The sequence below is a fragment of the Mya arenaria genome, chromosome 1 (genome assembly GCF_026914265.1).
Source record: "Mya arenaria isolate MELC-2E11 chromosome 1, ASM2691426v1".
NCBI lineage: Eukaryota > Metazoa > Mollusca > Bivalvia > Myida > Myidae > Mya > Mya arenaria.
The window spans coordinates 33,277,084-33,298,475 of NC_069122.1; the positions used below are offsets into that span (position 1 = coordinate 33,277,084).

The 21,392-nt window shown below is 37.5% G+C and overlaps 1 protein-coding gene across 2 annotated transcripts; it reads left to right on the plus strand.

Annotated features, from left to right (window-relative positions):
* The first annotated feature begins 379 nt into the window (after window positions 1–379).
* Window positions 380–16,454, plus strand: LOC128237142 (uncharacterized). 2 transcript variants are annotated; one of them, XM_052952415.1, is made up of 6 exons: window positions 380–871; window positions 10,190–10,270; window positions 11,289–11,432; window positions 11,545–11,598; window positions 12,922–13,297; window positions 15,156–16,454. In XM_052952415.1, the coding sequence occupies exons 1-6, from the start codon at window positions 497–499 to the stop codon at window positions 16,133–16,135; spliced, it is 2,010 nt and encodes a 669-aa protein (XP_052808375.1). In that variant the 5' UTR covers window positions 380–496; the 3' UTR covers window positions 16,136–16,454. The 2 variants fall into 2 exon arrangements, with proteins under 2 accessions (XP_052808375.1, XP_052808378.1); XM_052952418.1 differs by lacking the exon at window positions 11,545–11,598.
* The last annotated feature ends 4,938 nt before the right edge of the window (window positions 16,455–21,392 follow it).

Sequence of the window (21,392 nt, forward strand, 5' to 3'; positions counted from 1 at the left end):
TTATCCCTATAGCAAATTAAACAATCCAGGAACACACGAAAAAATAAGTCATAAAATATACCAACAAAACCAGCGAAAGTTACATGAATAGTAAATAAAAATACCAGACGCATGTGCTACCGGCTTTATCTCCTGATTGTATCCCGGTATCACTCAGTACGGTATCAACATAATCCGCTAGCGAAAAGTAATACCGGGTACAGGCATTGTGTACACACCGGTCTTACTGACTATTTTTGAGACCGGTGTGTACACATTGGGGTACAGAACGATGGCGGGTACTTGAAACCGGGTTTTAGCACTACGGCTTCGGATCAAAATCGGCATTCGGAACTCCTCGGCCATTTTATGTTTTCGACTGAAAATGACCGCGAGGAGTTCTGAATGTGACATCGGAACACCTCGGCATCCATGACGTCACTTCGAGTACTTCAATGTTTACATCCACAAAGTAGCATCTTTTCTCATTAAACATCATTACGACAGTATTAAAGCGATGGGTGGAAGTTGTTGCTGCGTCGGAGGATGCACTAACAAGAAAAATGACAGTGTTAGCCTGCATACTTTTCCAAAGCTGGATAATATGCGAAAAAAATGGATTAAATCCATCCAAACGACGAGAAGTGGCGAATGGAAGGGACCATCTAAAGAACGTTCTGCGAATGCACAATTAGTATGTTCACAACATTTTGAATTCGAATGTTTCACGATTACCACAAGAACAAAGTGGCGCCTAGGACTGCCTTGCAAAGCATGTCTACTAGACGATGCGTTACCGACATTGTTTGGGAGTGCTGCAAGACTGTCAAATATTGAACCAGAAGTCCCAGAGGTTAACAGACCTGTTATAAGGAAGAGAGAAATACAGAGGGTAATATCACATCAGTAGGTCTGAGACCAATGCAATCTCAGATTGCGTGAATCATGTTTTTATGCCATCGAAGGTGGACATATTAAAATTGCACCGTCTGTGTGTCCAGTGCATAATGCACCAGTCAATTGTAACTACGCCCCCCCAGGTCCGGGGGTATACCGGGGATAGCCGGAGAATTGGGCCGTGTTTTTACCTTTTAGATGGCCATGCAGTGCCGGGTGAATACGGTTGTTTTGTCTTCGCTTTAAATTTATCGGGGAATGGGCCTTACCTAGAGTCCCTGGGGTGCAGGGGCATTTTGGCAGGGATTTTACCATCTAGCTGTTCATCTCCGCAAGGCGGGGATTTTAGCCAGGGTTGGTTGGACCTAAAGTCAAAGTCCCCGCTATTCCCCGGACCTGGGGGGGGGGCGTGGTTACAATTGACTGGTGCATAGCGGACCAGATTTTTTGGACATAACGGACCATATTTAGGGACATTAGGGGCCATCTTGAGAAACTTACGGACCATGATTTAAAATGTTATTAACATTTTTTTTTATTTATTTACTCCTACTGATGTTTAAAACTTGCAATTTCTGTTGTATTACCGGGTTGGTACTTGCTCTTTTATGGACAGATTTTAAAATAACTTGGCCTATGTGTTTGGCATATAAAGACGATGTGTTGCTTACAAGACCTATGTTCCTACCTCTAAGTTTAAGGTTACACTAGTGTTGAATACCATGGAATGTTGAATATAAGGACGTAGAGTATAGGTGGTTGTATACTGTATGGTCAGAAACTTTCTCATGTATTGACAGATTTAAAAATAACTTACCACATGTATTTGACACACCAAGACGACATGTCGCACGCAAGACCCATGTCCCTACCTCTCAGGTCATATTTAGTCCAGCTTATGTTTGAATACCATGGAAAATGTAGCAAATGAGACATACATGTAGGGTATAGGTGGTTGTTTCCGGGTTGAAGTTTTTTTTATGTATGGACTGATTTTAAAATAATTTACCATATGTGTTTGACAAACCAAGACGCCGTGTCATGTGCAAGACCTGTGTCCCACTGCTAAGTCAAGGCCACACTTAGAGTTTGAATACTATGGAATGCTGCATATAAGGTCATAACAGTGTAGGTTGTGAAATATTGCAAATGCACCAGCCATATTGATTAGAAATAATGCAACGGGGTCTTGGAATTGCACCAGCTATTTTGGTTAGACATAATGTCATGTGGTCCTGCAAGGCCACCAGACATATTGGTTAAACAAAATGCCATATAGTATAGCAAATGCACCAGCCATGTTGGTTAGACATCATGCCATAACTGTAGTCTTACGTATACACCAGCCACTTTGGTTAGACATAATGCCATGTAGTCTTGCAAATGCATCAGTCATGTTGGTTAGACAAAATGCCATTTGCTTTGCAAATGTGCCGACCATGTTGGTTAGACATAAAGCCATGTGGTCTTGCAAATGCACCAGCCATGTGTGTTATACATAATGCAATGTGGTCTTGCAAATGTGCCAGCCATGTGTGTTAAACATAATGTCATGTGGTGTTGCAAATGCACCAACCATGTTGGTTAGACATCATTCTATAACTGTAGTTTTCAGTATACACCAGCCATTTTGGTTAGACATACATGTAATGCCATGTAGTCTTGCAAATGCATCAGCCATATTGGTTAGACATAATACCATGTTGTCTTGCAAAATGAAATGCACCAGCCAGGTTGGTTAGACAAAATGCCATTTGTTTTGCAAATGTGCCTGCCATGTTGGTTAGACATAATGCCATGTGGTTTTGCAAATGCACCAGCCATGTGTGTTATACATAATGTCATGTGGTCTTGCAAATGCGCCAGCCATGTGTGTTAGACATCATCAGTGATTATAATGCTATGTGGTCTTGCAAATGCACCAGCCATATTGGTTAGACATAAAGCCATGACTGTGGTCTTGCAAATGCGCAAGCCATATTGGTTAGACATAAAGCCATGACTGTGGTCTTGCAAATGCGCAAGCCATATTGGTTAGACATAAAGCCATGACTGTGGTCTTGCAAATGCACCAGCCATATTGGTTAGACATAAAGCCATGACTGTGGTCTTGCAAATGCACAAGCCATATTGGTTAGACATAAAGCCATGACTGTGGTCTTGCAAATGCACCAGCCATATTGGTTAGACATAAAGCCATGACTGTGGTCTTGCAAATGCACAAGCCATATTGGTTAGACATAAAGCCATGACTGTGGTCTTGCAAATGCACCAGCCATATTGGTTAGACATAAAGCCATGACTGTGGTCTTGCAAATGCACCAGCCATATTGGTTAGACATAAAGCCATGACTGTGGTCTTGCAAATGCACCAGCCATATTGGTTAGACATAAAGCCATGACTGTGGTCTTGCAAATGCACCAGCCATATTGGTTAGACATAAAGCCATGACTGTGGTCTTGCAAATGCACCAGCCATATTGGTTAGACATAAAGCCATGACTGTGGTCTTGCAAATGCACAAGCCATATTGGTTAGACATAAAGCCATGACTGTGGTCTTGCAAATGCGCAAGCCATATTGGTTAGACATAATGCTATGTGGTCTTGCAAATGCGCAAGCCATATTGGTTAGACATAAAGCCATGACTGTGGTCTTGCAAATGCGCAAGCCATATTGGTTAGACATAAAGCCATGACTGTGGTCTTGCAAATGCACCAGCCATATTGGTTAGACATAAAGCCATGACTGTGGTCTTGCAAATGCACCAGCCATATTGGTTAGACATAAAGCCATGACTGTGGTCTTGCAAATGCACCAGCCATATTGGTTAGACATAAAGCCATGACTGTGGTCTTGCAAATGCACAAGCCATATTGGTTAGACATAAAGCCATGACTGTGGTCTTGCAAATGCACCAGCCATATTGGTTAGACATAAAGCCATGACTGTGGTCTTGCAAATGCACCAGCCATATTGGTTAGACATAAAGCCATGACTGTGGTCTTGCAAATGCACCAGCCATATTGGTTAGACATAAAGCCATGACTGTGGTCTTGCAAATGCACCAGCCATATTGGTTAGACATAAAGCCATGACTGTGGTCTTGCAAATGCACCAGCCATATTGGTTAGACATAAAGCCATGACTGTGGTCTTGCAAATGCACAAGCCATATTGGTTAGACATAAAGCCATGACTGTGGTCTTGCAAATGCACCAGCCATATTGGTTAGACATAATGCCATGACTGTGGTCTTGCAAATGCACCAGCCATATTGGTTAGACATAAAGCCATGACTGTGGTCTTGCAAATGCGCAAGCCATATTGGTTAGACATAAAGCCATGACTGTGGTCTTGCAAATGCGCAAGCCATATTGGTTAGACATAAAGCCATGACTGTGGTCTTGCAAATGCACAAGCCATATTGGTTAGACATAAAGCCATGACTGTGGTCTTGCAAATGCGCAAGCCATATTGGTTAGACATAAAGCCATGACTGTGGTCTTGCAAATGCACAAGCCATATTGGTTAGACATAAAGCCATGACTGTGGTCTTGCAAATGCACCAGCCATATTGGTTAGACATAAAGCCATGACTGTGGTCTTGCAAATGCACAAGCCATATTGGTTAGACATAAAGCCATGACTGTGGTCTTGCAAATGCGCAAGCCATATTGGTTAGACATAAAGCCATGACTGTGGTCTTGCAAATGCACAAGCCATATTGGTTAGACATAAAGCCATGACTGTGGTCTTGCAAATGCACCAGCCATATTGGTTAGACATAAAGCCATGACTGTGGTCTTGCAAATGCACAAGCCATATTGGTTAGACATAAAGCCATGACTGTGGTCTTGCAAATGCGCAAGCCATATTGGTTAGACATAAAGCCATGACTGTGGTCTTGCAAATGCACAAGCCATATTGGTTAGACATAAAGCCATGACTGTGGTCTTGCAAATGCACCAGCCATATTGGTTAGACATAAAGCCATGACTGTGGTCTTGCAAATGCGCAAGCCATATTGGTTAGACATAAAGCCATGACTGTGGTCTTGCAAATGCACAAGCCATATTGGTTAGACATAAAGCCATGACTGTGGTCTTGCAAATGCGCAAGCCATATTGGTTAGACATAAAGCCATGACTGTGGTCTTGCAAATGCACCAGCCATATTGGTTAGACATAAAGCCATGACTGTGGTCTTGCAAATGCACAAGCCATATTGGTTAGACATAAAGCCATGACTGTGGTCTTGCAAATGCACCAGCCATATTGGTTAGACATAAAGCCATGACTGTGGTCTTGCAAATGCACCAGCCATATTGGTTAGACATAAAGCCATGACTGTGGTCTTGCAAATGCACCAGCCATATTGGTTAGACATAAAGCCATGACTGTGGTCTTGCAAATGCACCAGCCATATTGGTTAGACATAAAGCCATGACTGTGGTCTTGCAAATGCACCAGCCATATTGGTTAGACATAAAGCCATGACTGTGGTCTTGCAAATGCACAAGCCATATTGGTTAGACATAAAGCCATGACTGTGGTCTTGCAAATGCACCAGCCATATTGGTTAGACATAAAGCCATGACTGTGGTCTTGCAAATGCACCAGCCATATTGGTTAGACATAAAGCCATGACTGTGGTCTTGCAAATGCACAAGCCATATTGGTTAGACATAAAGCCATGACTGTGGTCTTGCAAATGCACCAGCCATATTGGTTAGACATAAAGCCATGACTGTGGTCTTGCAAATGCACCAGCCATATTGGTTAGACATAAAGCCATGACTGTGGTCTTGCAAATGCACCAGCCATATTGGTTAGACATAAAGCCATGACTGTGGTCTTGCAAATGCACCAGCCATATTGGTTAGACATAAAGCCATGACTGTGGTCTTGCAAATGCACCAGCCATATTGGTTAGACATAAAGCCATGACTGTGGTCTTGCAAATGCACCAGCCATATTGGTTAGACATAAAGCCATGACTGTGGTCTTGCAAATGCACCAGTCATATTGGTTAGACATAAAGCCATGACTGTGGTCTTGCAAATGCACCAGCCATATTGGTTAGACATAAAGCCATGACTGTGGTCTTGCAAATGCACCAGCCATGTGTGTTAGACATAAAGCCATGACTGTGGTCTTGCAAATGCACCAGCCATGTGTGTTAGACATAAAGCCATGACTGTGGTCTTGCAAATGCACCAGCCATGTGTGTTAGACATAAAGCCATGACTGTGGTCTTGCAAATGCACCAGCCATGTGTGTTAGACATAAAGCCATGACTGTGGTCTTGCAAATGCACCAGCCATGTGTGTTAGACATAAAGCCATGACTGTGGTCTTGCAAATGCACCAGCCATGTGTGTTAGACATAAAGCCATGACTGTGGTCTTGCAAATGCACCAGCCATATTGGTTAGACATAAAGCCATGACTGTGGTCTTGCAAATGCACAAGCCATATTGGTTAGACATAAAGCCATGACTGTGGTCTTGCAAATGCACAAGCCATATTGGTTAGACATAAAGCCATGACTGTGGTCTTGCAAATGCACCAGCCATATTGGTTAGACATAAAGCCATGACTGTGGTCTTGCAAATGCACCAGCCATATTGGTTAGACATAAAGCCATGACTGTGGTCTTGCAAATGCACCAGCCATATTGGTTAGACATAAAGCCATGACTGTGGTCTTGCAAATGCACCAGCCATATTGGTTAGACATAAAGCCATGACTGTGGTCTTGCAAATGCACCAGCCATATTGGTTAGACATAAAGCCATGACTGTGGTCTTGCAAATGCACCAGCCATATTGGTTAGACATAAAGCCATGACTGTGGTCTTGCAAATGCACCAGCCATATTGGTTAGACATAAAGCCATGACTGTGGTCTTGCAAATGCACCAGCCATGTGTGTTAGACATAAAGCCATGACTGTGGTCTTGCAAATGCACCAGCCATATTGGTTAGACATAAAGCCATGACTGTGGTCTTGCAAATGCACCAGCCATATTGGTTAGACATAAAGCCATGACTGTGGTCTTGCAAATGCACCAGCCATGTGTGTTAGACATAAAGCCATGACTGTGGTCTTGCAAATGCACCAGCCATATTGGTTAGACATAAAGCCATGACTGTGGTCTTGCAAATGCACCAGCCATATTGGTTAGACATAAAGCCATGACTGTGGTCTTGCAAATGCACAAGCCATATTGGTTAGACATAAAGCCATGACTGTGGTCTTGCAAATGCACCAGCCATATTGGTTAGACATAAAGCCATGACTGTGGTCTTGCAAATGCACAAGCCATATTGGTTAGACATAAAGCCATGACTGTGGTCTTGCAAATGCGCAAGCCATATTGGTTAGACATAAAGCCATGACTGTGGTCTTGCAAATGCACCAGCCATATTGGTTAGACATAAAGCCATGACTGTGGTCTTGCAAATGCACCAGCCATATTGGTTAGACATAAAGCCATGACTGTGGTCTTGCAAATGCACCAGCCATATTGGTTAGACATAAAGCCATGACTGTGGTCTTGCAAATGCACCAGCCATATTGGTTAGACATAAAGCCATGACTGTGGTCTTGCAAATGCACCAGCCATATTGGTTAGACATAAAGCCATGACTGTGGTCTTGCAAATGCACCAGCCATATTGGTTAGACATAAAGCCATGACTGTGGTCTTGCAAATGCACCAGCCATATTGGTTAGGGTTAGACATAACTGACATTTTATTTCTATTTTCTTCCCTTTTTTATGTACATTTACATACATTGTTCAAGGGTTATAGTTTCATTTGGGGGCACTTATAACATACTGTGACAGCTCTTGTTAAATCATGCTTACAGCTAAGCGGCCAGTGTTTTTCGCCACTGTTTGTGAATGTAGCCAGGGACCTTATAATTGTGAAAATAATGACAAAATGCCCAAAATTGTGAATTCATTATAATTATGTAGCATGCATGTATATCAAACAGCAGGCAATCCCTTTTAAGATCATTGAATTAGAGAATACAACAAATTCAAACATGTTCTAAATAACTATGCCGTATCTGTAGAAATTTAACCTATAAGGATTTATGTGTTTGTGGTTTTACTTCAAAATTGTGAGTTTGAGTCCAATACTGTGAAAAGTATATTTTCTGAATTTGCGAATTGGGCTGAAAAAAAAACACAGACAGCTATGGCTGGTACAAATTACAGTTAATTAATTAATTGCTATTTCTTCAAGTATGTGTAATATTAATGTATGTGTAAAATGCTGAACACCTGTGTACCAAAGGTTAGGAGACCATTTAAATGCCACCACCATGCAGAGTCTTGTGACTTTTTTTGTTTTGACAGACTCTTGGTGAAACAGGTAGATACAGGTTACTTTGTATATATCTCCATTTATTTAAAAAAGGTCGCTCTATGTGCATAAATAATAGCCGTTATTATTGCTGACTTAATGGAAACCTGGTACATGTAACTTACATGTAAACTATGAGTATAAAGAACATGTATAATATATATATATACGCATGTATGTATTTTTAGCTCACCTGAGCACAAAGTGCTTAGCTTAAGCTATTGTGATAGTGGTGCGTTGTCCGTTGCCCATTGTCAACATTTTCCTAAATCAAACAACTTTTCCTCCTAAACCACTGGGACAATTTCAACCAAACATCACAGGAATGTACCTTGGCTGGTTCATTTCAAAATATCTACAGTAATAGTGGTACCATTGACAGCGGAAACGAAATTTTCTTCTCAGAAACCATTGGCCAGATTTTAAAATAATTTCACAGAAATGATCCTAAGGTGACCTTCTGTTAAATTTCTTCAACCCATGTTGATTCATAAAAAGCAAAACTATTTGTCTATATGGAAAATTTTGAAAACTCTCGTCAGAAACCATAGACCTTATTTCAAAATAATTTCTCAAAAATGTTCCTTTGGCAACCATTTATCAAATTCCTTCAACTCATTGAGATTCATAAAAAAACATGGCTGCCAGGGGCAGGGCTAGATTTCACTCTATGTCTCTATCATATGGAAATCTTTAAAAAGCTTCTCTTCAGAAACCATTGGCCTGATATTCAAAATTAGTTAAAGATGCACTCTTATTCCCAAATAAGATTTTGCACAATTAATAAGATTGTTTTAATATTCCAAATAGGATGAATAAATGTCGAAAACAATAGTTCTTGTGAAGGACACCAAGTTTAATTTGAAAGAAACCAGCATAAACACGGTATTTCTGCCTTATGAGACTATAGCAGGCCACAGAAAATTTTTAAGCATTCACCAATCATTTCATATTTTTGCGTTTTCTGCAATTCAATACACGGTTACAATCTTTTAATCATTAATTAATATTTTCCATGAATGCATTATTTAGTAATTAGTTAAGGGTTATCACTCAAAATGGATGTTTGTCAGTGCTCCAGCCAGGATTTGAAAAGGGCAGGGTGCTAGGTTAAAAAGGGCACTTTCAATGAGCCTTGATCGGCACTTGCAAGGGCCAATGTTGAATTCTTATTGTGTATTTGTTGTAATTACTTTCAATCCTAATAGTTGGTTATGAATACCTTACCTGTTTTCTTTAATTTAGTGTCAAAATTATTTATATTTATTATTTTCATACTTATTTCTGAAAATTGACTCTGTCAAACAAAAGGGCACAGCAGGGTGTAGTAAAGGGCAGCAGGGTGCTTGAAAAGGGCAGCGGGGTGTCCCACCCTGCTATTTAGGCCTAGCTGGAGCACTGTTTGTTATACATGTGTATGTATTGATTTGGAATATGAGTGTCACTTTAATGTATTTATAAGGGCAAGCATTTTGATGGGCAGCGTCCAGAATATTGTGCGATCAATAACTTTAGAGCCCTTTGTCCAATCAGATGAGCAATATAGTGCCATCTTGGCCCTCTAAAAAGAAAAGAACAGAAAATGGACATATTAAAGTGTAATAAGTAAATAAAAAAGGAGTTGTATGATTCATTGACATTTGTGGAACTGTAATTTTTATTAGCCTGTCAGTGAGTTCATATCTATTAAATAAAGAGCCGGGTTTTGTGAAAGTCTTCGTGTTATTAATTTTGTTGTGCAAAAGTACCTACGAGTACCTTGGCCATAAGTTGAACTCATCCATATCTTAAAAGTTCCAAGACATACACAAATGAACTTGATATACATGTTGTTAGACTCAGAGAGACAATACATGCGGCACATATGTATACAGCAATTCCCATCAATCTGGTTTTGATTATTGTGTGAAAATCATTTGTAACTTAAAAACAATTTCAGATCCTGGTACAACTTCGAGACAGAAAGAGAAAAGGTCAAGAAACCACAGCTCAACCGCTGGTTTTAGGTCCATGGCAGTATGTAAGTTGTAGATGTAGATGATTTCTTCAAATTTCACCAGAGACAACACACACATGTTTAAAGCTGCACTCTCACAGATTTACCATTTTTACAACTTTTTTATTTTTTGTCTTGGAAAGAGCAATTTTTTGCTTAAATATTTGCAAACCGAATGATATAAGATTGCTGACAAAATGTCAGATTATAGATTTTCATATTTCCATTCAAAAATTAATGTTTTATGGCTAACGGTTTAAGAAAAAAGCATAAATCATCAATTTTTGAACTTAAATATAAAAATCTGCAATCTTATTTTTTGTCAGCAGTCCTTTATAACTGGTTTCCATGGTTTAAGAAAAAAGCATAAATCATCAATTTTTTAACTTAAATATAAAAATCTGTGATCTTATTTTTTGTCAGCAGTCCTTTATAACTGGTTTCCATGGATTTTCACAAGAATTGGCTTGTTCCAAAACAAAAAATAAATAAGTTGTCAAAACGTTCAATCTGAGAGCGTAGCTTTAAGAAAGGGGTATAATTTGGCTTAAAGGAATAGACTGATTGACCCTCTTTTAATAAATAAAAAAGACAGACAGGCATTGGACTTCCCTCAGTAATTTTGTATGTTTTTTGGCTTGTTTTTAATCAGTGTCGTGCATTGCCACCATGAGGCATTTGGCAGTTATAAATATCTAAATCAAAAGAGTTCACAGTCAAATATATACTGTCAAATGGTTAACTTGCGCCAAACAGATATTACCAGTCATTGAAATTAGACTTTCAGATGAACAAGTCTGAATTCTTATACTATTGCCTAGCATCAAATTTTTTAACAAGCCCTGCTGTCTAAAATTCAGAATATGAGCAAGTGCAGAGCTTGTGTTAATTTCAACCATTGTATACGCAAATGTAGCTTTCACTTAATTACAGCAAGTTTCTGATCTCTTATACTCCTGGCTTGTGTTGCATGCACATTGAATCAGACTGTTTGCATTTATAAGATAATAAAAAATTTAATTCCCATTTTTCCCTATTCAAGCCTATAGAATGCTGTATTCCTGACTGTAGTGGCCTACCAATGAAAGGAGAGACCAACTTCGTTATCCATCGTTTCCCGACGCCTCTCGATGAACGCCAGTCCTGGATCAATGCTATTGTTGCTGTGTACGGCAACAAATACAATGTTAGTAACTCCTTCACATATGTTTGTCATTTTGCTGTAAATTTATTTATTTTACAATGATTGTGAAATGAGTGATAACAACATATTATTGATCACAAGACATTTATAACAGGTACCTTGGATTATTGTCTTTGACCCTTGTCTCATGGGGAAAACCGGAGAAAAAGTGAGAATCAGGTGTGCTCACCAGCTACTATTTGTTATTTGATAAAAACAAATCTTTGTCATTTGCTCAGTAGAGAACAGCATTAACACATTAGAGTAGTGTGATCATTTGTTTGAACAGCAGAAAAGTCGAAAAAGCAAGCAGTCGCCATAAAACTTCTAATGGTGCTAGATACATATTTACACGAAAAACCAAATTTATTGTACTAGTAGTCAGGGTGCTGCCAAAAAGTTTCAAAGGGTGAAAATATTATAGATTTGACAAAAAAAATGTTAGAAATGTATAAACTATGTACATGTAAATGAGGTTATTTAAGCTTTCAACTGCCAGTCTGTAAAATTTAAAATATAAGAGTTTCCGGCCAATTTCTTTTAGCTGTTACTTTTTCCTAACGCATATGAGAAATTATTTGGATAGATATAATTTCTGATTGCCAATATTTTAAACCTGGTTTCATCTCAATGAAGCGAGAGAAATTTTTCTTTACATTTATAATGCCACGGACTGGAAAAAATTAAAATTAAAATGATATGACAAAAAAATTCTGAAACCTAATATTATTGCCAGATTAAAATCGAAATGAATTACAATTTATAAAACATGAAATCTGACAATTTTGCACACTTCATGTTGCCTTGTGTTGTGGGGGAAACGAAAGTACTCAGAGGAAACTCATTAATGTCTGGCTTGGTGACCAAACACCAAACTCACATATGCCCAGGCCGGAAATCAAACTGTGGTTGCTTAGGTTAGAAGTGAGTGCACTAATTACTGCACTAACAGGACTCTTTACCTATAACCGTACTGTTAGAGTGCAGATACTTTTATTAACTTATTTATGAACTGTCTTAGGTAAATGTTTTGAAATAAGAGTAAAGAATAAGAAGAACCACCTGCCATTCTTCTTAGCACTCAATTATGAATACAACAGGTTTGGTAGATTTACCACCACAGTTTTTAAGTGAGAAAGCGTCAGTTGTTCAAAAACATTGCTGATTATTGTCCATGTTTTTTGTCATTTCTTGGCCCAAATTTCTCGAAACTTTTTAAGGTTAACAAGCTCAAATAACTTATTTCATTAAGCCAAAATACATAATAAAATTTGATTTTGATAAATGAAAAATGGTTAATTGTTATAAAGATAATTCTTATTTAAAGACTAAACAGTCTTAAAGAAGTTCAAATAACGCAAATTATAGAAAAACAAGAATAGTGAGGTTTGCTTAATCCTGTAATAAGAGACTTAAGAAGTTTCAAGAAATTGGGGCCTGGTTATGGTTTAGTTAAGCAGTAAAGGATAATTGTTAATCCTTTCCTTTTTAGGACATAGCAAGTGAAGGGCAGGGTGTATGCACATACCATTTCCGGAAGAACGATTACAATGGGGCCAATAGATGTAAAGTGTATTCAGCCCCAAGTGTCTTCAAAAAACATGTAGAGATACCACGGACCCAACCTAGTACTAAATCATTATCCACAGAAAGTAAACTAATCCACGAAATAAAACCTCAGGTTCCAAAGGGGTGTTTAACAGAAACAAACGCTGTTGTGTCAGGAGCTCATTGGGATATCATTCAGCCAGAAACTTTAAACAGGAAGAAAGATGGGAAATTGGCGACTGGTGAAGAATGTACATCAACAAAAAAGGGTGAAATATTCATCCAGTCAAAAGACCTGGATATCAGTTGCAGTAGTGTTGGTAAGTTGATCAATTTTTAGCTTGACTATTCGAAGAATAAGGAGAGCTTTACTTCACACCCCAGTGCCAGAATTCAAATGACTTGATACTTCATACAGTTGTTCAGGACCATCACACAATGAGGTAACATAACTCCATATTATCCTTAACACAAGTTATGGCCCCTGATTGACTTAGAAACTTATGTTAAAGTTTAAGGGCGGATTAAAGTTTTATGAAAAGTTGGGATTTAAAAACAACAACTTCTATACCCTTCATTAAATTGGCTTAATACATCACAGAATTATTGACGACCATCTTGCAATAAGGCAACATAACTCCATTTTAACCCTCAATAAAAAAAATATGGCCCTTGATTGACTTCTTTATTTCATTTTTTTTTTCCTTTGACAGGCACATTTTTATATTCTTAACCAGGTTTTCACAAAGGGAAAACTATTTATTAGAATGACTTGTTCGGGCAGGCTGATGGGAGAGCAGCGTCAAAGTCACCTTATGTATTGAATGATTTTAGCTAGGTTTGACACATAGTGACCAGACTTGGTATATAGGAAGAGTTTATGGAGACCATTCATGGGATTGGGTTTGAGGCGTTTATAGAAAACTGGTTAGTATTGAATAACTTAAGTAAGGGCCGTCATATTGCGACCTAACTTAGTATATATGAAGATTTTTCCAGAGACCTTTCATGAGATGATGTTTTGAGCCCCAAAAGTTATGGTCAAGGTCACTGTTGCTAAAATTGAAAAAAATGATTAGTACTTAATAACTTATGTAATGGTTGACATAATGTGACCAAACTTGGTATATATGACAAGTTTATGGCCTTTTGCCCCCCTTAAGGTCACTGTTACTAAAATAGATTACCAGTTGGTACTAAATAACTTATGGTTGACATACTGTGTGACCAAACTTGATATGTTGGAAGAGTTTATGGAGGACTTCCATGGGATTGTGTTTGGGGCCCCAATGATCAAGGTCTCTGTTACAAAAATAGAAGAATGCAGTTGAAACTGAATCTCTTCAGCCAATCATTAAAAAACCTGGTTTTGTCACATCAAGGTTCTTGTTTACTTTTTAATTTGATTTTTTATTGCTTTTGACAGGCAAGTATTATATCATGGTTTTCACTTCTAAGACAAAGCGGCGTAGTCGAGCATGCTGTCAGATGACAGCTCTTGTTTATATTTATTCTTCAAATCTTGAGATTGAGTGCATCCTGGTGTGGCTAGCTTGCCCTCCTGTGTTAACACTGAAGCAGCACAGAAACAAATGTTTTGTTCTTACAGAAACAGATCAAATGTTTAGGGAAAACTTGCTTGTAATTCAGGTACCGTTAGTGTGTTTGTTCATTGTTGTTCTTCCCCCATCTGTTCATCTGTTACTGCAAGGTCTCAGCTGTAATTTTCTCACTCACAGAATTTTGCAGCATGGGAAGGTACGTCTTGGGCAGCAATCATGGGGCTCTAGCCTCAAAGGTCAAGGTCACTCTCAGAGCTCAATTTGCTATTACTTCAACATGGCCAAATCAGGGGCATTAGCACATCCCTGTGACATCTTTTATTTTTAAGAAAAAACGTTAAGCTATTATCTTAGCTAATCATGTGTCAGCGTCATTGTCATGCAAAACCATTGGCCATTACTAAAGGTGTTCAAGAAGAGGCTACGCCACTTATGAAATACAGCTTTTGGTGATCACTGGGTGAAATATATTGCGGTCTTACAATGAAACAAACAGTAATCCTCAATTTCTTGTACGTCATCAGAATATCTATATGTAGGTTGGTTGTTACAGACATTCCTTTTTTGCCATCATACTATAATTGTGTAGCATTTTCTTACCAGTACTTTTCTTCAGCTTCAGCCACAAAGCCAGCTGTAACCATGGAAGCAGAGCCAGCTTTAACAATTAAAACAGAGCCAGCTGTAACCATGGAAACAGAGCCAGCTGTAATAATTAAAACAGAGCCAGCTGTAATCATGGAAACAGAGCCAGCTGTAACCATGGAAACAGAGCCAGCTGTAATAATTAAAACAGAGCCAGCTGTAATCATAGAAACAGAGCCAGCTGTAACCATGGAAACAGAGCCAGCTGTAATAATTAAAATAGAGCCAGCTGTAAGCATGGAAGCAGAGCCAGCTGTAATCATGGAACAAGAGCCAGCTGTAATCATTAAAACAGAGCCAGCTGTAACCATCAAAACAGAGCCAGCTGATGATGAGTATAACACAACCTCCGGACACAAACATTATTCGAGAGGAGATTCTGACAGTCCTGCCCTAAGATTGGAAGTGAAGAAAGAAGGCCCCTCAATAGACAGTGATGTACATAAGGGTGGTGGTCTTGTGTTATCAAAAAGAGTTTCCACTGGGATTGGTACAAATTTTGACAATGACAGACCTAATAGAAGCATTAGCTTTGAAACCTTCAGGAAAAGGAAGTACCCAGAAGTGTACATAGAACATGCATACAGTGATGAAGAGGAAAATTATTACTCATTGATGAATAAGAATAAGGGTAGACTCGAATTTGCAAATAACCGGGATGAGTTTTGCACTAGTAAAGGGAAACAGACTTCTCAGAGGAATAAATCTAAACTTGAGGGTAAAAGTCCTGGTTCTTTAAAGAAACAAAAAACTAAGGAGGATGAAACTGAAGGAAATTTGGAAAATATTGAGGAGCAAGAATCACATTTGTTTTGTTTAGGGCTAAAAAAGAAAGGTTTGGAATCTGAAAAGAACAATAAAACACCATGTAAGAGAAGCATGCGACTTCGAGAAAAAAAGAAAATAAACAAATCATTTTTGGGACGAAGTTTACAACAAGTATTATGTTGAATATGAGGGAGATGAAGTTTCGTGGTAAACAGCCTGAAACAGCAGAAAAATAAATACGTTGATGTATTTACGTTAGCAGAAAGGAGGAGGCTATTCATTTGAAAGCCGTTTGCCGCCAGTTGCCAATGTTGGGGATTGTTCCTATGGTTTTCTGTGATTTAGTGCTATTTTATTTCAATAAAATGTGAATAGCATTGATAATGATATATAAGTATAAGAACTCTGTTTTAATGTAAGTAAAGTTATAAACTATCATTGAAATAATTCATTTTGATATTCCTGTTGATTTTAAATATGTTTTTTTCAGTTATACTATCGATTTGACCGCACTAATAAAATGTAAAACAATATGTTTTATTTTGGGGTTTGTTTTTTCATTTTTCTATACAAAGCTTTTTCTTAAGAAATAAATACAACAATGTAAGTAGAATCAAAGGAAAGAAAAGAAAAAAAACACACAAGACTGCCAGTTTCATGAATATAACTTTGTTTAAACAAAAGTTGTGAAAAAAAATGGTGAAAATTCTTGAAAAACGAGTTCCTCGACTCGCGAATCGCTATATAGGATTGGCAAAAATTCATAAAAGCTGCCAGAAATTGTTAACTTTAAAATGCCATAACTCTTATTCATTAAGATATTTAGAAAAAATCAAAATGTTCTGTAAAGGTCTTCAAGAGCAGTTTTTGCAATGGTGTTCATGAATAAGCTATATTTAACTTTAAATAAAGTGGTCTGGGGTTGCTAATGTTCATATTAGCAATGTGTCTCTGTATTCTAAGGATATTGTGGCGAAGCAGCGCGTAGTTACTAACACACTCGCATATAAAGAGCACAGGGGATTTATGTTGGAAAAGGAAGTTTATCCTTGGCGGAAGACAGTATTTCAGCTGTTTAAGCATACAGGGAAATAGGTACTTATGTGTGATCCAGTAACTTAGGATGCAGTACCTTTAATTCAGTGGAAACACCAGCAGGATGGGACTTCTGAGACACAATCAAGTCATGAATCTAACTCACCATTACTAATAATTGTCTTTACATGAATAAGTCACTTGTATGCTGTCTTAGAATTTATTGTCTTAGATTTTTTCTAAAACATGCTGCATATCAATTATACTGGACAATGCGCAGAAAAGGAACTATGCTTGGTTTAATGCAGAGTTATTGCCCCACTATTGGCAGTGTCGACTTGGCTCCTCTTGTTTATTGTTGTTTAAGCCAGTTTTTAAAAATACAGTGTGCTGCACTTGTACACTTGTGTGAAGGTGAAAAAAAACTCTTTTGAATGAAAAACTGTGTCTTTTATGTTATTTACTTGGGCACAATTACATTTTATTTTGAATGCCAGATGTATTTCAGGATAAGAAGTAATTATACCTAGTATTACCAACGATCCTCTCTCTACAAGCTTTAGAAAATTTTCAGTCAGAAAATAACGTTGTACATACCGGTCATATTCACAAATTGCACGTATCTTTTTTCCATACATACAAACAGTTTCCTTTATCTGATCCCCATGTATGCATGAGATACACTATCAAATCCAGTACATGTTTTACTACAAATGTGTCCTCTTGCAGACGTAAGAAGCCGTTTCGCTAGGAAGAACATACATTTTGTCTGACAAATACAACAAGACAGTATTGCATATATATCAGTGAGCAAATAAATGCATTAATATGCATTCTATTGTTGTATGAACTGTTTAAAATGAAAAACAGTGACAGATGACCTACATTTGTATGAGGTAACCTTGACCTGTGGCATATACCTACACATTTATGGGGTATTCATGGCAGATGACCTTAACTTGTATAAGGTAACCTCTAACATCTGTTTCAAAGCTACAAATTACCCAGCTGTGAATTGACAAAAACACAAGAAATTGAGGGCACAAGGCCATAGCACAAACAAATGACGATCTTATTTTATACTTCATGATTTTATACTATTGAGGAAAAAGGATTCTGGGAAAACACAGGTCAATGAATGATATAGTCTGTTTCTACAGCAACAGTGATGAGGTTAATACCTTGACTGGGTATTCCAAAAACTGAAAACATAACGAAAAATAGTTTCAATATTTAATAGGTACAAACAAAATCAATACAGTTTGATACAACACAAAACTATAAAAGATATTCCAATTAGGTTTCAAATCGTTAAGTCGGGTCTCATTTGCTGAATAATTTAATATCATGCACATGTAACTAAGTCCATACATTCATTGTTATTGTATTACAAATGTATAATCAATTATTTTCTAAAATGATGACGTGTTTAGCTAAAAATAACATACAATACCAGACGATAAGTTTATTAAGAGATGAAATGCAGCCAACAAAGAAACACATGTTAAGATTATAATTAGGAACACTATAGCACTGTAGAAAAAAAAACAAGCTACAAAAGTTAAGCTACAAAAGTTCTGAGCTGTGCACTGTCAAGAAAGGTAAAACAAGCACACTATAGCACCGAAGCAAACACTGGCTGCAAAAGTCCTGAGCTGCTCTACTGACCAGCCAGGCAAAACCAGAGACTAACTCTGGAAACCTGTGCTCATTTGCGTAGTGTTGGTTCACAAAGTATGAATGTCAAGCCTCATGTCTGTCTGGTTTAACTTTAATGACTCAAATACAACATTTTATCACATCAAAATAAGAATATCACACCAATATAAGGTTGTCACACCACTACTTTAATGTAAAATCACTATTAGAATGTCACATTGATATAAGGTGGTAATACAAACTTAAAGAATATCAACAGGGTTCCCACAGAGGTGGCAAAACAAAATTCTCTGACTTTTCCACAACTAAATTCAATTTTCCCTGACCAATTCATGTGCTCAAAAGCACACATACAGGTCATTTATGAGCATGAAATGTACTTAAGATGTTGGCCTCCTTCCTTCCCCATAGCCAACCCCTTACCTCCTTCCAATTTTATTCTTTTTTTTTTAAATCTCCCTCTTCATCCTAAGTATTATCTTAAATATTATCACATAGATTCAATTAGTATTTTAAAAAAAAATTGTATCTACTGGTAGTATAATACAAGACAATCAATAAAATTAAGAAAAACAAATCCCCTGCCCTTAACTGTAATTTTGTTCTCTGTATGAATTGTTTTCGATTGATTCATCACAAAATTTGTACAAATAATAGAATTTCTCCTTAAAAGGCATTTCAGTAAAAGCTATTAAATACTGATACTAATACTTAGGAAAGAATTAGGAGAATCATAAACATACAAAAGAAGCTCATACATGACATTACAATGCTCTAATATTAGCAGTTAAGTGTATATGCATAGAAACTGCTCACAATTATACCACAAGTACTTTTACACAAGCATATACAGCAATATAAAGCTATTGGTTAATAAGGTACAAAATGTGTGTATATATTAATAATGACAACAATCATAAAAAATGGAAGAAACTGCCTTAGCCTTTTATCACTAAATGAGAGTAGTTGTACAACCAAAGCCCCTTCATTATAAAATTCCCTGACTTACGCCAACAAATCTGTTTCACTGACCAATTTCAAAATTTCATACTTTTCCCTGACCTTGAAAACAACAACTTTTTCCTTGACTGTGGGAACACTGAATTCACATCAACAATAGAATGTCAAATTACTATAAGTATGTCCTGAAGAATGTCACAGACTTAAGAATGTCATTTCAATTTTTGATTGTCACAAGAACATAAGAATGTAATATCAACTTAAGAATGTCACATACACATTAGATTGTCGCATCAATATATAAATGTCACACCAACATTTGAATTTCACATTAATATAAGAATGTCACATACACATTAGAATGTCATGTTTAATATATGATGTCTCATCAACATTAGAATGCAGGGGTATAACTTCTGGTTGAAAGGGGTATCATGTCCGGTTGCAGGGGTATCACTTCTGGTTGCAAGGGGTATCACGTCCAGTTGCAAGGGTATCGCTTCCAGTTGCATGGTGGTACACTTTGGGTTCCCTGGACACTGAAAGATTGAAACCATTGCATGTACTCTTATTTCAATTATAATTCATATATACTGTAACTAGTATCATTAGGCCTGACATATACTCTCTACCAAATAGGCGCCAACTCTACCGTTGTAGTCTTTTCGTAAAAGTAAAAAAAAATATTTTTTTATATTTCCATTCATAATTATCTTAATTCTAAAGTTGAATCAGGCAATGTTTTGTTAAATTCATACCATGTCCACTCCCCCTGATGAAGCATCATTTCTGGTTGTAAGGGTATCACGTCTGGTTGCAGGGGTATCACTTCTGGTTGCAGGGGTATCACTTCTGGCCCTAATTTCTCGAAATTCTTAAGCTTAACAGGCTTAAATAGTTTTTTCAAAAAGCCGAAAAAACATGCTTAAATTGAGTTTTGATAATTGGAAAATGGTTTATTGTGACTCTAATAAAATGACAATTCCTATCTTAAGTATAAAAAGAAATTAATATTATGCAATTGGTGTATTGAACACCAAAACTAGTGAGCTTAGCTTAATCCTGTTATAAGGGACTTAAGAAGTTTCGAGAAATCGGGGCCTGGTTGCAGGGGTATTACTTCTGATTGCCAGGGGGATCACATCCGGTTGCAATGGGTATCGCTTCCGGTTGCATGGTGGGACACTTCCGGTTCCCGGGACACTGAAAGATTGAAACCATTGAAAGATTGAAACCATGGCATGTTCTCTTATTTCAATATATAATTCATATAAACTAGACAAGTATCATTCGGCCTTTAAAATACTACTATCAAATAGGAGCCAACCCTGCCGTTGTCTTAGTCTTTTTGTAAAAAAATTTAAAGTATTGATTTTTTCCATTCATATTTATCTTTAATCTAAAGTTGAATCAGGCAATATTTTGTTAAATTCATACCATGTCCACAGCCACAGCTTCTGGTTGCAAGGGGTTATTACTTCTGGTTTCAAGGGGTATCACTTCTGGTTGCCTGGGGCATCGCTTCCAGTTGCATGGTGGGACACTTCCTGTTCCCGGGACACTGAAAGATTGAAACCATTGCATGTACTCTTATTTCAATATATAATTCATGTATTCTGTAACTAGACAAGTATCATTAGGCCTTAAAAAATACTTCTACCATATAGGCACAAACCCTATGGTTGTTATAGTCTTTTTTTAAAAATAAATATTGGTATTTCCATTCATAATTATTTTAAATCTAAAGTTGAATCAGGCAATGTTTTGTTAAATTCATACCATGTCC

Excerpts from the sequence above, each read along its gene's own strand:
- LOC128237142 (XM_052952415.1), top strand. The coding sequence starts at position 497 with ATGGGTGGAAGTTGTTGCTGCGTCGGAGGATGCACTAACAAGAAAAAT. Across the intron at positions 10,271-11,288 it reads TTTTAGGTCCATGGCAGTAT|CCTATAGAATGCTGTATTCC; the intron begins GTAAGTTGTAGA and ends TCCCTATTCAAG. Across the intron at positions 11,599-12,921 it reads TGGGGAAAACCGGAGAAAAA|GACATAGCAAGTGAAGGGCA; the intron begins GTGAGAATCAGG and ends TTTCCTTTTTAG.